The sequence below is a fragment of the Notamacropus eugenii genome, chromosome 5, assembly GCF_028372415.1.
Source record: "Notamacropus eugenii isolate mMacEug1 chromosome 5, mMacEug1.pri_v2, whole genome shotgun sequence".
Classification (NCBI taxonomy): Eukaryota; Metazoa; Chordata; class Mammalia; order Diprotodontia; family Macropodidae; genus Notamacropus; species Notamacropus eugenii.
The window spans coordinates 81780252-81798062 of NC_092876.1; the positions used below are offsets into that span (position 1 = coordinate 81780252).

Genomic DNA, 17811 nt, shown 5'->3' on the forward strand with positions numbered 1-17811 from the left:
TGAGTTTCTTTGGTCTCTTTTTCTTTTAGGCAGTCAGTGCATTGGCTGGAGTTCAGGAACAACTCATTGAAAAAAGTAAGATTTTTTGTTCTTAGGATCTGATCATCCCTGTGTTTAAATGTTAAATTCTTGTAGTTTCTTTGAGAAACCTAGAGGAGGTTCTTATGTACTTTTATTTGTATACAAGTACAAACCCTTACAGGTGCTATATGAGAGAAAGAGAGATTGCAACTTGCTTCCTTACCTCTCTTCTTACTTTAATCTCACTGAATGAAAGTTATTGAAGAATTTTTATTTCAGAGGAATGTATCCTGGTGAAATGGAAAGAGCCTCGGACTTGTAATCAGCAATCCTAGATTGTGGGCATAACTGTACGTGACCTTGGTCAGTTTGGGTAGCATCTCTGAGCTTAGTCACTCATTCAAAATGAACAGCTTGGGTTAGGTGATCTTCGATGTTCATTCTTACTCTTACATATTATTAATCCATTATACCTGTAAATACTTGTCTATAAAATGGGGAATACACATATCTTCCCCCTTATTAAATGGTGGGTGCTTTGGAGGACAACACTATGCAAATATAAGGAATTTGTATCATTTAATGTGTGGAAACAATACTTGTTTCTATTTTGACCTTCTGAAACAGTGTTTAGAGATAGATCTATCTTTGTACTTCAGTTTTTGGAATTCTCCATATTGGAGTTTCTTGAAAAATCAGTGTATCTTTAGAGGATCAACTATTCATACAAACTCAAGAATGAATGGAAACCAGGAGAACAGAGAGAGGGATATTGACTTGGGAGATGATAGTTTTCTTTAGGTCATGCACTTCCTCCCTGTTGCCATGGTTGGCATCATATCCCTAATACATTTAAGATGAGAAGTTCTATGTCATAGGGTAATAGAAACTCTAGGTAAGGATGCTTTTTTATTTTAAAGGTAGAGTATAGCAGAATTAGGTCATGTGAATACTTTTTACTTGAATTAGATAACTGCATTAACAGTGATACACAAGGTAATGAATTAACTCAGGACAAAGGAGTGCTTATTAAACCAAGCTCTCAAAACCGTTTATAAAAGGGTACATGTCAGAGCATTGTAAGTTAGTATAATTTGGTTCTGTTAATGACTAGAATTTAAGGGTCATTCAGAAATGTAGTTCTTTCCATTAGACCACTTTCAACATCTAAGGAAGAAAGATTAACAATTATCAGAACTTCAGAATAACATCTGGAGTAAATTGTCCTAAGAAGGGCTTCCTAGCTTCCATTGAAGATAAATATATATACCTCACTTTATGCAGTAGACATGTTCTAGAAAAGGTGTATATAAATTGAATAGTTTTAAATATATTAGAAAAGATATGTGAACATTTTTGTAAAGAAAAGTTCTTTTGTAATATATTTAGTTTTGTATTTGGGGATTTTTGTGAATTGACTTTCTTAAGATAACTTACATCTGTTCCTTCCTGACCTTTGTTCCCTATGCACATGAATAAAAAAAGGCCTGGTTTAAATTTGTATTTACTTTAATCTTTGACAGTAAGCCCTCTTTTCTTCCTGTCTGTTGAATTCTGGCTAGATGTAATATTTTGGTTACCTTTTTAGTTAGGATAGAAAGTTTGAGGTATACTCACCTAGTGTAATATACAAATAAGGAATCCAAAAATATTGCAGTGGCAAAAATGGAAAATAAAAGTGTTTATAGGAAAAGTGAATGTTGGAAAAGATTGGAGGAAATTATAAAGTTAAAAAGATATATTTCTGCATATTTGAGCTCGAGTTGTCATTTGTTATGTTTCATTTTCCAAAATCTTTTCATTTTCAAGGCTTTTTGTTACTTATTCAAAGGCAACTGTCCTTGAAGTTGCTATGAAACAGCTTTCTGTCCATTACATCAAAAATTGGTATCTTAAGAGAGACAATTATAAATTGAGAGCTTTTTTTGAGGAGTAATATTCAGGTGACCTGCATCATAAGATCAGATAATCAAGTTGAATTTATTAAGCACCTACTGTATGCCAGGCACTCTGCTGGGTGCTTGGGAGTCAAAGATAGATTCCTATGCATAACTCACTGAATGAGATATTTATTTCTAAAGAATTGACCATATTTCCCTTTTTACTTCCATTGTAAGATTATTTATAAATGCATATATACTTTTCTGTAACATGTAATATATGTGGTCTTAGTGAAAACATGTGTACATATATACATACGTATGTGGGGTGGGTGGGTATGTATGTATGTATGTGTATCATGTTGGAACTTAAATCCAAGCATCGAAGTATTAATTGGTTTAGTTATGGGAGGGAGAAACATGTTGGGCATGTCAATGTCTCTAGGTCCCAGTTCTTTTCTTTTTTTAAATGAGAGAATTGAACTGGCTGATTTGAAGGGATCTTAGGGTGCCTTTCAACTCTTTTATTCCTTCATCATATTTATTTCATTTGAGGCATTATCATGATACTTGTGGAATATTATTAAATCACTACATTGAAGCCCTGGTTTAATTAAGAAAATTGTGAAAGTTTGTAATTTATGAAGAATTGTCTGTTGGCTTCAGACATCTCTCTGTGCGTAACTCAAAGCTGTATCTGTAGAGTTCTTTCTCATGGACCAGTTTTGCATTTCTAACTTCTTATTTGGACCTTCTTACTTCTACAGATTTAACTTGTCTGTAACAGAAGTGCCAGTTTTTTCTTCAGAACCAGCTTTCCATCCTAATCTTGTTGTACCTATTTCCTGGTCACATAAATTAGATAACTTCAGATCATGCTTTCCTCCTTTGTCTTCCCTAAATTCTTATATCCCATTTTATCCACAAATCCCATTTTCTTCTTTCCCAGTCTCATATCAGACTTCTGTTTTCTAATCCCATTGACTCCTACTGTGGTTTAGGCTCTTACTTACCCAGACTGCATTTATGGATCCAAATGAGTGTCACTTTTGAAGTAGTTTAGGAAGCTGAACACTTAGACTGCAGTAATGCTGGTATCGCTCTGAACACTTTTAGAGTTCTTTTCGAACTGCTTTCAGAGGTTTTAGCATGTTCTTTTGATCATCTTCAGATGTAGCCAATCTGATGACTGTCGTTTTGGAATGTTGCCAGAAATAATTTGAAGTCTGATGAATAAAGAATCAAGCTGAATGATACCAATTTTTTTGTTGTTCAGACATTTGGTAGCAAACATGCCATGAGTCATTGTCATGAAACAGATATCAAGCTTACAGTTTACTCCTTTTTACATTGTGCAGAATTTCTCTAAAGTTTCAATTTCTACAAAAGTCTAAGGCACTGATGCTTTGGAGTGAATTTTGGGTGAATGTCCAAATCTCCAATGAAGATTTCTCTTGGTTTGTTCCTCTCATGCGTAGGACCGTGGAGTTTCTCCCTGGAAGATTTGAGTCTTTTTTCACCAGAGGCTAAATTGGAAGCATCATGTTTCAACACTGTGTGTCTCTCAAAAATGCAGTATAATATCTCTGGAGCAAATAAAACGTAGGATAGTCTTCCTTTTTGCTTTTTTGAATCTTAAACATAGATATACATATCAGCTGTTGTGTGTGTCATAATCTTCATTGAAACTTGATGTCGATTTTCTTTCAGAATGAGCCTGTGTCTTTATCAAAATTTAGCTATTTAGGTTTCTTTATCATAATTCACTATTTGAATGAACCCAGTCTCTAATTTTTCATTAGCCCTTTGGAGAACTAGACAGCCATTTTGTGCATTATTATGGATGCATTTAATAGATTAGAATCACTCATTAGAGCTGGCAGGGACCTTTGAGAGCACCTTATTTTACAGATGAGAAAACTGAGGATCCCTCAGTCAGCCATACTAGTGAGGGGTAGTGATGGCATTCAGACTTGGAACCTCCCCCTTGACACCCAGCATTCTCTGGCATGGCCACTTGCCACTGCCACCTAACCTTGTGTGCCAAGCATACATCTCATTTTTGAAGTTCTTTTGTTCCCATACACTTCTTTACCATGTCGGATGGTTTCCTTCTAGATTTAACTTCATATAAGCTTTGATATTCTTTGCTCTAAACAAGTTACTCATTTTTATGTGGACATGAAGCATTATTGTGCCTTTTTCTTCACTATAAAAGAACGTTGATTGGCTGACATTGCTGTGTGTGCCACATAACCGTTTTATCATTTATCTTCTGCTTGCGTAAACCATACAACAACAGCATTTTATTACTTTGCAGTACATAACTAGCTTTCTAATCAATCAGCTAATTTTAATAATAATTACAATAGCTAGCACTTGTAAGAGCCTTTTAAAAAAATGTTAGTGGTGTTTTCTGTTTCTTATGTAACCATTACATCCCATGTATCTCTTTCCTTTCCTCTCCTCAGAGCCACCCCATGTAACAGGAAGGGTGGGGGTTAGATAGGAAAAAAAATCAGCATAACTAATCAGTACATTGAGGTAGTTTGAGAATATGTGCAGTGTGTAACAGCTGTGGATCTCCCACCCCCACCAAGGGATATTTTGGGGTTGTCTTCATATTTCTTCATTTGAATCCTGCTCCATATACTAATGTTAGATTTAGTTTTGATTTTTTTTTTGATGTGACATTGTTCTTTCCATTTACAATATGATATTATTGTGTATAATATTTTCTTGGTTCTGTTTTACTTTACTCTGTCTCATCGGTTCACATAGATCTTTCCAAACTTTTCTGTCTTCATCACATACATCATTTCTTAAAATGCAATAATATTCCATTGCATTCATGTACATCTACTTTGTTTCCAATTCTTAGCAATCATAAAAAAGGCTGCTCTTATAGTACTTTAAGGTTTGCAATCACTTTACATACCTTATCTCATTTGGTCCTCATAACCCTGAAAGGTAGGTGCTGTCATTATCCCCATTTTATAGATGAGAAAACTGAGGATGAAACAGTTAAGTGACTTGCCCAGAATTACCCAGCTCAGCAAGAATCTGAGGCAGAATTTGAACTTATGTCTTCCTGAATCCATGTATATCACTCTCTCTACTGTGCCATCTAGCACCTTCTCTGTGCCAGCTGCTGGCCTAGATGCCAGAGGTATGGAGACAGAAATGAACTTTCTCTGTCCTCAAGGAGCTTACATTCTATTTTAGCTTTAGTAGGCAAATATAAATTAAATACAAGGGAGACAAGGAGCTAGAGGCTGGGACAGCCGGAAAAGTTAGTATCTGTGGTGTCACTTGAGTTAAGTCTTGAAGAAAACCATGATTTTTTTTCTTTCTTTTTTTCTTTTCAGTTCCATAATTCTTTCCCACCCACTGAGAAGGATAGAAATATACTAGTTATACATATGAAGTTAGGCAAAATAAATTTCTTTATTAGGTGTGTTCAAAAACAAGGCAAGAAAAATAATGAAAGGAAGAAATAAATAAGCTTCAGTCTGTGTTCTGAGTCCATCAGTTCTCTCTCTGGATAGCATTTTTCATCATGAGCCTTTTGGATCAAAGTAGAGAGAAGTCATTCACAGCTGATCATCATTACAGTGATGCTGTCACTGTGTACGATGTTTTCCTGATTCTGCTCACTTCTCTTTACATCTGTTTATGTAAGTCTTTCTAGGGTAAAACCATGATACTAGAGACGTAGAGATAAGTTGGGGGGAGGGGGGAGTTCCATATGTGTTGAGCCCAAGGTAAGTTTGTAGAGCTGGAAGATGAAGTGTCTTGTGTGAACTAGGGAAGCTAGTTTGTATGGATTCTAGGGTCCCCAGGTTATCTTCAACCATTAGAACTGCCCTTTATACCTGAAAATAGCTGCTGCTTCCAGGTGGTTCTGAAGACTCCGTTTTATTGCTTTATTGACTTTGCTTATTCCATTCCTCTTTCCTGGCATGCCCAACCCCTTCTTCTGTACCTGTTTTACTCATATTTTGTCTTACTTCAGTCTTACTGATATTTCATGATCCAGGTCACATTTTATCTTATCCCTTCCATTAAGTTTTCCCTGGACATATTTTCAAGTAATCTGTCTCTTCTCAAAACTTCCGTAGCATTTGTTGCCCATGTGATTTATTAATTTGGAACTTATTTACTGCTTGTTTATTCCCTCTCCCCAATTAAAATTCCTCTTCCTGGAAATGTGAGTCAGGTGATTATCCTGTTCAGTCTAATTAAAGGCCTCTTTACCTTCTCTTCTTCCCTCCCCCACTACACATTCTCTAGAGCAGGGATGGGGAACCTTTGACCTCAAGGCCACATGTGGCCCTCTGAGTCCTCAGGTGCAGCCCTGTGATTGAATCCAAACTTCCAAATCCCCTTCATAAAAGGATTTGTTCTGTGAAGTTTGGATTCAGTCACAGGACTACACTTGAGGACCCAGAAGGCCACATGTGGCCTTGAAGCTGAAGGTTTCCCACCTCTGCCTAGAGCAAGAAAGGGTAACATAGATCTCTTTTCCCTGCTGGATCTGAAGGGTGTCTGGATAGAGGGAAAAGGTGCAAAGATGCAAGATAGAATTCATCTCCTCCCCCCTGGGTCTCCTCTTAATTGTGAGTAAATTTCTTTGTAAGGCTATTTCATTAAAATATTTTGTATCTGCCCTTTAAAAGAAAAGATGTAGTTTTGACTACATGAAATTGAAAAATTTTTACTTTTCAAACAAAATTAATGTATCTAGTTGAAGAACAAGGATTGACTTGGGGAAAATCTTTGTATTAAATGTCTAAGATAATAATGAACCATTCTAGACAGCAAGTTGGAATTACGCTAAATATTGACTGGCATGTGCACACTCTTTGATGCAGAGATTTCACTTCTAGGTGTAAACCACAAGAAGATCAAAAGATAGAAATGCTCCATATACATCAGAATATCGGTAGCAACACTTCTTATGGTAGCAAGAACTAGAAATACACTAGATGCCCGGTCCACTGGAGAGTGTGACTAGACAAAGTCTGGTGGATGAATAGAATAGAATCTTATTATTGTGTTGTAAGATAATGCAAACATGGTGAATACAGAGAGACATGGGAAAACATAGGTGAGCTGGTGCGAAGTGAAATAATATACCTTGTAACTAAAACACTATAAATCAGTGGAAAGAACGGCCATCACAAAGCAACTGAAATGAAATGTGAAATATTGAAGGCCAAAGGTGGCCCCAAAGAAGAGAGAGGAGAAGACACCTGCTCCTACTCCTACCAGTGTGGAACATTGCACATAGCAACATATTTCTTCTTGGATTGGTTTTGCTATTTTTTTTCTTTTCCTCTTTTAAGAAAATTATTTGTTATAAAGTATGTCTCTGGGAGGAGGAGGATGCTGGGGAAAATGTAGGTGATGTAAAAGTAAGATATCAATAAAGAGCTAGTCAATACAACAAGGTTGCATGTTTTGGTTACAGGTCTCTGTGCTTCAGTGTCTTCAGCTTTACTGTTTCCAATTACTTGGTATTTTTTAGGAACCTAAGTAACTTGAGATTCAACTGTGAATGTTCTTTTTCCAGTCAGCCAATCAACAGGCATTTATTCAGCACTATGTGGTAGGTGCTGGGGATATTGATACAGTGAATGAACTAATCCATACTTTCAAGGAGCTCATGTTTTACCCTCAGGAAGAATGAAAGTTCTTTGGGGTGAGGGTAGTGCCTGCTAGTAACAGGCCTTTGTGAGTTCTTTGTTGGCTGAGGGATCCTAAGGAGGTTCTTCTGAATTTGTCTTTCCTACAGGGGAACCAGGCAGTGGTACAGAGAGTGACACATCTCCAGACTTTCACAATCAGGAGAATGAACCCAGCCAAGAGGACACAGAGGATCTGGAGGGATCCGTGCAGGGGGTGAAGCCCCAGAAGGCCGCTTCCTCCACCTCTTCAGGGAGTCATCACAGCAGCCATAAAAAGAGGAAGAATAAAAACCGACACAGGTGAGTGGTGTTGGTGCTCTAGGGCTTAGCTGATGACTGTTTCAAAGGGATATTTCAGGAATACAAACTCTTGGGTGCTGCTGTTGGGGATTTGCATTTTTGCAAACCAGAAGGAAGGGCCTCTGCTATAGGTAATATGGTCTCATTTTTTTTTTTCTAAATTGACGGATAATGAGGCCAACAATGCAGAAGGAGCCCAGTTTTTTGGATTTTGAGTAGAGAGTAGCAGCTGCAGTTTGGGTAGAAAAACCATATTAAATGAAAATACTGTGTAAAATGGTGTATTGGAGTTATTTTTAATTGAGGGAAAGAGGAGTAGGATAGACAAAGACTTTTTTGTCTGTCTTATTTTTACTTTCTCTGATTCCTAACGGACTGAGAACTGGCCAAGCACATTTTTTTAAAAATGGCATTTGGGTGATTGTTGTGCTCCCTCCTTCCCTGTCCCACCCCCACTCATTTCTTTGCAGTATGCTGACACATATATTGAAGTATTGGAGTCCAAAGCCCTGTTAAATAAGAGTGTGCCTTCCCAGATAACATTTGTCTACATTACTTTCTGAGGTGTGAAATGAAAGATAACATCAGCAATCTATAGAAAGCAGATATCATTAAAAAAGGAAGATTTAAGATTGCTGTCAACTCTTGATTATAAATGATAATATTGCACACCATTATAACTCATGACTGAAAATAATGGATAATCCATTCAAAGTGTTATTACCTTCTTGTAGAAGAGAAAATTGCCATGGGAGAGAGAAGTGAAGCTGTAGTTCCAAACCTTTTGTGAAGCAAAATCCAGAATCCAGACCTAAAGAAAAAATGTCAGTAGCATTACCTTGGGCCTCCTCAAGTGTCATTCCAGTGAAATTCCTTGAAGCCTCTTTGCTCTGAAGGGAGCAGGCAGCCTGTGGTGGTGGTGCTCAGTCTGTGAGAGCAGGAATACTGCTTACCCTTGATGACTTGGTAGGTTATAGAATTTAGAAGGTTTGAGTGAGGAGGGAGCCTTTGAGATCATTGAATTCATCCTCTTCCTTTTATAGCTGAAGATAGGAGGTCAAGTGGCTAGAGAAATGGCAGAGTCAGGACTGGAAGTCTCACCTTCTGATCTATAGTCTAACCTTCCTTCTATGACCTTCTACTTCTGATTGTTGTCTTTGGAGACTGACACTCTGTAAGTGAAAGAGTTTTTTGGAAACCTGGGAAAGCTGCAAGCTTTTTTATAATTCTTTTAATTTTAAGATTGCAAAAAGGGGGAAAAGCCCTCTATGTAACCCTAATAACAAGTCAACATGTTAACCTTTTAGCAGTGGTAGGAAGTAGCACTTGCTTTCTGGGGCCACCAATGACATCATCCCTGTCCTGGCTTATGGTCAGTACTGCCAACAGATGCGTCTTGCATCTCTCTCAGATAGAGTTTCTGCTAAGGAGCTTACCATTCTTCAATTCTTTCTCTTGTCCAAGGAGTCAGATGCGATGGTCTTGGTGAGTCTCGCTTTGGGACTTTCTTAGATAGCTACCAAGTGCTATGTGAATTCTCAAATAATGGTTCTAGTGAGAAAAAAGCTTAATCATTTCTAAAGGGCCATGCTTAGTTTGTGGTGGTGTAGATTCTGTAAATAGCTTGTTTTTGTTTCAAGTGACACCTTATTTTAATTGAATATTATTGATAGTCACTGAATCCAAAAGGAGCTGTAAAGTTGAGGGAAAATTACAAAAGAAGGAAGGTAGGAATTTGAGATAGATAAGAGGAAAGTAGATACAAACTCCATTGTTTGTTGACTGTTTTCCCCGCTTCTTACACCCAGATGCCTGGGCATGTGAAGAGGCCTACCATGTTATCCTAAATAGGCAAATATTGTCTGTTCCTGGCATCTGCATTGGTCTTCTGTTCTTCTCTCCCCTGACTTGCAGCTGAGTGTTCGAGCAATACAAGTTATTTGCCCATAGTTTTAAACATTCAAGATGTGAAGAACTAATTGAATTTTACCCTTTTAAAAACTTCTCAACAAGCATTTGTGAATCACTGTGCTTAGCACTGGGGATCAAAAAAAGACACAAAGACTCTGCCCCTGGAAATAAATGGAGCATCATCTGAAAGGGGGAGCATTGGCAGTAGGGGCACCAGGAGAGGCCTCCTGCAGCAGGTGAGCAAAGCCAGGGCCACTGAGAGGTAGAGATGAGGGGCAGGGCCTTCCAGGGATGGGGAGAAGCCAAATCAAGTTAAGCAGCAAGTGTTTATTGAGCATCAACGGTATGCCAGGTAACAGGCTAAGTGCTCAGTATGTAAAGATGAAATAACATTTGTCCAGTGCTTTGAGTAGTGCCTGGCACATAGTAGGCACTCAATAAATGCTGATACTGTTCCATTGTAAAGAAAGGCAAAAAAAGTCCCTGATTGCAAGGAGCTCACATTCTAATGGAAGCCACAACTACATATAAAGAAGGATGTACATACAGGATAAATTGGATATGATTTTGGGGAAGGCACTCATGAGGATTGGAAAAGCTTCATATTGAGGATAAGATTTTAGCTTGACATGAAGAAAACCAGGTAAGCCAGTAAAGATCTAGGGATGGGAGATGGGAGTCCCATGTTCAGAGCAGTACAGGCAGGCCAGCGGGGCTGGATTGCAGAGTGGAGGGGAGTCAAGTGTGAGAAGCCTGGAAGGGGAGGAAGGGTCAGGTGAGAAGAGCTTCAGATGCCAGCAGGGTGCACACTGAGCAGGAGTCAGCTACTTTTTTGGGTAAATGGCCTTTGGCAGCTGAGTTGAGAATGGACTAGAGTGGAAGAGATATTTGGCAGGGCCCTGAGAGCTTATGTGATTTGTCAGGGTCACTTAGTCAGGATGTATCAGAGGCAGGACTTGAATCCAGGTCTTTGTGACTCCAAGGCCAGCTCTCTGTCCATTACGCCACACTGCCTCTCATGATACTAGTTATTGACCTTACAAATTAAAATGAAACTTAACTAGCACTATGGGTTGTCAGATCCTGATGTTTAGTCTTCTGTGACTGGTCAATAGGGGAAAGTGAATCTTTTCTTTCTTCCTTCTGAACATCCCCTAGCTCTTTTTTTCCCCTTCATTGTAGGCATCTGTGCTGAGGGAGGACAGCTGAACTATCTTCTTTATCTTCTTTTTACCTCCAAAGGGAGTAAAATTGCTGGGTCTTTGCCTTCTCTGACCTGTGACTGTCTCTCTTAGCCAGATTTTCAGCAGGACCAATGTGGAGGACCTGTTCTTTCAGGGGCAAGAGCAGGTGTCATTGAGAAGCAGTGTGGTAAACTGAATAGACGGCCTGGTTTAGAGTCAAGAAGACCTGGATTTGAATCTTAACCTCTGACACAGACTAGTTGGGTGACCCTGGGCAGTTCAGTGCCCCAAGCAACTCTTAAGACTATGTTTTGGAAGAGCTGTTTGATCTGTGTTAGTAGAGGGATTTTTCCATGCTGAGAGTTCTCTATGCCAATTAATTCATAGGATCAGACCCCTTCTCTCCTCCTTTCTCTCCCCTCTTCCCAGATCTACATTAAGAACATGGTCTTTGTGATACAGTATTCCTTCCAAAAAAGGAATACTCTTTAGGTACACAGTCTGGAGTAGATCACTGATAATGAAAATAATGTTCTTTGATCTTGTATTTTATTATATATTAAGAATGATTAAATCCCACCTACCTTTAAAGAAAAGTATTTGAGGTTATTAATCCATAACTACACCTACTAAATCCTGAACTTCTTTTGTGTATAAGCACTTTTTTTTAGCAGACAGGTATTTTATTGAGAGAAGAAAATTGAGTTGAACAGCATATTTATAGTATGCATGTTTATTCAGTTCATTTTAATAAGTGTTGAATGCCTGTTAAGTGTAAGATAATATGCTAGACACTGAGTATAAAAAGATAAAAATTAGTAGCTTTTGCCCTCAAGGAACCTACATTCTACTGAGGGAAACCCAATGCACATAAGTAAATGCAGAGTTTATGCAAAAGTCATCCAAAGTCATTTCCAGAGAGAGGGAGTGTTGGTAACTGGGAAGTTAGGAAAGGCCTTCTGGAGCAGGTGATAGCTCAGCTATGCTTTGAAGGAAGGTAGGAACTCTGCAGAGTGGAGGTGAGGACATAAGGCATTCCACTCATATTGGAGTATGAGATGGAATGTTGTGTATAGGAAACAACAGCTGGTAGGCCAGTTTAGCTGAAACAGTGAGTGCAAGGAAAGAATGAATATGAGGAACTAAGACTAGAAAAGGATACGGGAAACAGATTATGATATACTTTAAATGCCAGGCTGAAGACTCTGGTTTTTCTTCCTAGAGGCAATAGGGAACCTTTCAAGATCTTTGAGTAGAGGGAGGGGCATAGTTTGTATTATAAGAATGTTAATTATGCCGCAGTATGAAGAATGAATTACTGTCTCCTGATATTCAGGAATATAGAAATCATACTTCATCCCAGATTTACTGAAGTATACACTGATTAGAGTTGTACCACCTCAAATAGGAAAATGCATTGTTTGAATTTGAAAAGCGTGGTAACCCAAAACTAAATGCTAATAGCAAAAACGTTTGACCAAGTACCACACTGATTTATGGTAAAAACCCTACAAAGCCTAGGCATAGAAGAGCCATTTTTTAATATGATAAAAAGTATAAATCTAAAACTAAAAGGTAGCATTATTTGCACTGGAGAAACACTAGTTTTTTCTTTCAGTAAATTCAAGAGTAGAACAAGGATACCTTGTTACTTGATATACTTTTAGAATTGCTATCAGTATCACTGATGAGAAATTAAAATTGGGACAAAACATGATTTCAATATTTCTGACATTCAAAGAGAGCAGATGTAAAGAAGTGACAAAACTATTCCTATTTGCCAGAATAGGACAACTTATTTAGAAAACCCCAGATTCAGTAGAGAAACTGAGATAATTATAGCTCCAGTAAAGTAGCAGGTACAAAAACACAACCAGAAAATCAATAGCATTTCTAACTGGCAGTAACAAAATTCAGGAAGAAATAATAGAAAGGGAAGTCCCATTCACAAATACTACAAAATATTCATAAAATATCTGGGAGTCATTCTACCAGGGCACACTCAAGACTTGTATAAATGGAATCAGAGAACATTCATGTGAGAAATAAAGAACAGTGATGAGAAGAGAGAATAGGAATGCTACCAAGAACTAGAAATCTACTCAGTGGGTTTAACTGGTCTTATTTGGTCTAATCTAGACTGGGGCTGTTTTCTTTTTCTAGTTTTATATTTTGGCAGAACAATGTAAATAAATCAAATAGTGTTTTAAAAATAAAGGAAATAAAGAACAACTTACATAATTAATTAGAGGGGCATCCTGCAGCTTGTGACTGGGACTCACCAATATTCCCTGGAAGGCATGGGAGCCAGCAAAGAACTCACTCCGTGTATTTTATAACTGCACTTTATATTGGCCATTTGTTCTACCAGAAACTGTAACACACTGTTGGTTTACAGTGGAAAGAATGTTGGATTTCAAATAAGAGGAGTTGGTTTTGAAACCTGTTGCTTTGATTTACTAACTAGGGACAAATCACGATGGCTCTGGGCTTCGGTTTCCTTGGCTGTAAAATGGGGGTGGGAGTGGGGTGGTTTCAGGGGATGACCTCCAAGGTTCCTTGCAGCTCAAAATCTATGAGCCTGGGACTCAGTACTACTTCTACCCCAATTTCTAAGATCACCGAAGAATGTTTGGGATACATGTGGATGCTCAAAGTTTCTTCCAGATGCTTGGCAAACTTTGGAATGCCTAAATTAAAGCCCTGATGTTTAATAGGTAACTCCTGTCATCTGTATTGCATTGAGTGATTGAGCAGTTTGACCAGCCCATCTCCTGAGTGAACACCTTGCCATTGAAGGGTATTCATTCAGCCCTTGACTTCCAGGAAGAATGAGAGCATCAGGTCCCCGGCCTAGACACCTGGTTGAGAACATATTACTTGAGTATAGTGTTGCAGCACATTTTCTTTTTTTCTCCTTTAAAAAAAAGTTCATGCTGTTATTACTGGGTTGTGAGTTATTGTTTTTAAAGCGTTTTTTATTATATGCCTAAACTCTTTTCTCCCCATTTTGTCTAATGCCCTAATTCTTCTACATTTTCAGTCCATTCATATATATTTAAAAAAGATCTAACTGCATCTGGCAGCTAATGAATTGGTCCACGTATCTGGTAGAGTTCTAATGAAATAACCATCCCTTTTATAACACTACTATACTTCTGATGTAGAAATCCATGGAGGGAGCCTTTTGACTATAGAAACCTGGGTGCTTTGGTGTTGGAGGTTTTATGGCATAAGATTCTCAAAGCTGATTTTGTTTTTAGTGATCTTGCTAGGGTGGCTAATCAACTAATTTATTTAATCAGTATATTAATTTCTATTGCTTTCTTCCTTTCAAATGCTGCCCCTCAGCCCGTCTGGCATGTTTGATTATGACTTTGAGTAAGTTTGATTTGAATTAGTACTTGTGCTGTGTTGTTTAGTGTGTAGACACCAGTATGCCTTTTTGAGACCTTTCTAACTCATAGTTTATCTGTTTAATTGTAGGTATGTATATTAGGTTAGGCTGGGAAGTTTTTTTAAAAAACAGAAAAACGTGATGGAGGTAACATTTCATTTAATAACTTAAGCAAAATTAAGTAATCTTCACTTCTATTCATTTTTATTTTATTTTAAATAGACCAACTTTACCTTATTTCATATTTAAACTGATTTCCTGGCTTTGCTTCATAAAGAGATTAATAGTATCAGTTTTGGATATTTTACTCTGGAGAAGTTTAATAAATGAAATTCACTTAATTCCTGTTATATCTCACATCCTGAAATACAAACTTCTAGTCTTTCTTTCCTGAACTTACTTGCCAATGTGTCTGAATAATTATCAGTGATATAGTTACACAGCTAACACATTAATATAGAGCATGCCCTTTTAATCCAATCTCTCTAACACATAATTTCATAGTAATTTTTAAAAATTACAATGACTTTTACAACTACCATATTTCTTACTGGGTTGTTATCCAAGTTTTCATTTTGGCAAGGTCTAGAGAATCTACTCTTACAATTTTTAACTGATCCTTGCTCAATAATAAGTGGGTAAATAACTAAATTTGACACATAGTCTAATGAAAAAATGTGGATTTTTCTTAACCAAATAGTCTTTGTTGTAGCTTGTACCATATGCAGTATATCTGATTCTTAGAGCCTCTTTTTGCTGTTAGTTAAAATACAAATATCTTTTGTCTTTTTCACCACAGGATTGATCTGAAGCTAAACAAAAAGCCAAGAGCCGTAAGTATTAGTGTTCTGAGGTCACTAGAGAAGACTGGCCAGGCTTTGCTGGCTGACTCAAAGTTATGTCCTAGGGCAAAAAATGAAAAAGCAACCAGGTTCTTATTGCTTGGGCTATGTTTACTTTTGGAGCCTAAAATAGTTTTCTCAGATACACCTTTAGCTGTTAAGTGTATTGTGTTCTTGCTTTGTATCTTAAAAGAAGAAATAAATTCTCGCACAGTTTTACTTGAAATCATTCCATTTTGATTCAACAATAAATAGTCAGTACTTGAACTTTCCAAGGCAAGGGAGCTCACCTGGAGTGTGTGGTGCTACCAAAGACAAGCTTGTCCTTACCCTGTATTTGGGGCTTTTTCTCTTTGCTTTGGTACATTCTAGACACTCTTACCCCTTGACTGGGTGTTGCTTCCCCATATCGGGGTTTGATTGGTCTCATGGTAGATGCTGTGAGAGTATAGATGAATAGACTGGTAGATTTCTCTTCCCTTTGCTGAGGGAAAAAATAGACTCAAAAGTGTGCTGTTATGAGTTGCAAGGGACAGGACATTGCTTTGAAATAGGCTCTTAAGCTATGCAGCTTTTTCTGTACTTAATTAAGTACTCTAACAAAGAATTGTTTTACAAGCCTAAAATAGTAAATCCTGGTGTTCTTTTGAGTTCCAATTAGGGTAGTAATTTGGAATTTTGCTTTTCTCCCCCACAGGATTATTAGAAGACCCATTAGTACAGAAGCTTACAGGCTGTAGAGCCCTGCCCTCATACAACTTCACCAAGAGAAACACCCCTCCACTGAGTGGCCATTAATGTCTGCGCTCCCAGACCCAGTGCCTGCATTGAGGAGTAGTTTGTTCTAAAGAGGGGTGAAAGAAAAGCCTTTCTGTAAAACCACATCAGACCATTTACCTCGTGTCATTTTTAGTAACTGAACTGCAGGAAGACCAAGGCCCGGTGCAGTCCTAGGTTGCCTACTTTCTGCAGTTCTCCATTCTTGGAATTGAGTACTTTCCAGCACTGGCTGCATCACATTCTTCTGTGATACCCATCGAGAGATGTCTTGGTTTTTTTTTATGCTGAAACCAGCACCCAGTTGTGTTTTGTCATATGGAGGCTGTAAATATCAGGCATTTCCTCATTCTGCCTTATGTGTTGTTTGCTGTTACTGGCTTGTTTTCTTTGAGGGGTTTGTTGTAATACAGTTGTACAGCTTATGGCTTCCTGCTGTTTTCTCTGGAATCTGATTATCTTCATTTGGCTTAGAGGCTGATATCCTAACACAGATAATCTCTAGTAGCATAAATAAAATGGATGACTTGTCCTATTTGTCTTTTTGCAGGGTGAAGGTAAAGGGTTATTTAATTTTTTTCTCATCTTCTGAGTTGGAAGCAATTTTCATGTACAGACAAATAGTAATAGCTAAAAAACACAAATTTGAATCCTTTTAAAAACATAAGTTTTTATTATTTTGTATAAAAAATAAAATTTCACAGGCTTCAGTCTCTCTTCTCATGCTTTACTTTTGCATTTGAGATTTTTTTTTCCCATTGATTTTTATTTTCCTCATTTCATACCATACAGAAAATATCAGGTGTTTGATACTCATCTCTCTTTTCATCTTGTCTGTATTCCTATAATTGGCATTTACCTGATTCCAGAAAGATACATTACTAAACTTCTCTCTACACCTTCATAAAATGTAAGGAAGAATTCAGGAATTCCATAGATAAATGACTTACAAGGACTTTCCCAAGTGGGAAAGCTATTATAGGCTAGTTAACTGACTTATTTTCCATTTTAAGTTGGATGGAGGGGAGACTCACAGATTGATGAGCCTATAGAACTTACTGAAAATTGTTTAAAAGAACTTGGCAATTTGATGATTTGACTTAAAACAAATGTTAGGGCTTATTCAAAGGAACAAGACTTCAGGGTTTGATATTTTGTTTTATTCACTTATTGATGGGACTGTCTTCTGTCCATGTCTTTATTGGGGGAAAATGTTTTACTTGCTAAATTCTTGATAGATCCACAAAGTTCAAAAGTTTTTTGTTAATGGGATGAGATTTTGAAGAAAGGATGTAGCATCTTATCAAATCAACACCCCACCCCTGATAGAATTGTGTCTGTGCTCTCAGGTGAGCTTCTCGAACTTGTTGATGCCTCCTAGGCTTGGGCTTTGTTAGCAAGTGTGCCTGCACCAGAGCTGCCAGCAGAACAGTTAGATGTTTATATCAGGAAGGATGGTGGGAACACGAGGTGTCCTGAAGGAAAATCCAGCAGCTGTCTCCTCTGTCATACTGACCCCTTTGTCCAGGGGAAAGGCCAGCACTATTTCTCATGTATTAGTCACTGACTTTTGTGATGTTTAGCCTAGCACACAGCAAACCAGTTGTATCCCTGGCTCATAATTTGGACTTTGTTAGTGATTTAGTGGCAGTATACTTTGAAGGTGGTTTTAAAATATATATGTGTATATGTATACACACACACACACACATGTGTGTGTGCATGTATATAATTTAGTATTCACTCTTCTCACCCCTCCCAACCATGTGAATTGCTGAATAAAGCCTAACTGCTTTTGTGTTTTCTATC

At 37.7% G+C, this 17811-nt stretch overlaps 1 protein-coding gene across 6 annotated transcripts in view; it reads left to right on the forward strand.

Annotated features, from left to right (window-relative positions):
* The window catches only part of MEAF6 (MYST/Esa1 associated factor 6), a 29390-nt gene extending 12678 nt beyond the window's left edge, over nucleotides 1-16712 (forward strand). Inside the window, exons 4-9 of one of the 6 annotated variants that reach the window (XR_011967215.1) lie at nucleotides 30-75; nucleotides 7699-7891; nucleotides 13704-14367; nucleotides 14473-14530; nucleotides 15183-15216; nucleotides 15923-16712. Coding sequence is in view for 3 of the 6 variants with exons in the window: in XM_072610015.1 (XP_072466116.1) it covers nucleotides 30-75; nucleotides 7699-7891; nucleotides 14338-14367; nucleotides 15183-15216; nucleotides 15923-15931 (312 nt within the window). In the remaining 3 variants the exon portion in view is untranslated. Of the gene's footprint in view, nucleotides 1-29; nucleotides 76-7698; nucleotides 7892-13703; nucleotides 14368-14472; nucleotides 14531-15182; nucleotides 15217-15922 lie in introns of those variants that run through there. The other 5 variants (XR_011967213.1, XR_011967214.1, XM_072610015.1 and 2 more) reach the window with 5 other exon arrangements.
* The last annotated feature ends 1099 nt before the right edge of the window (nucleotides 16713-17811 follow it).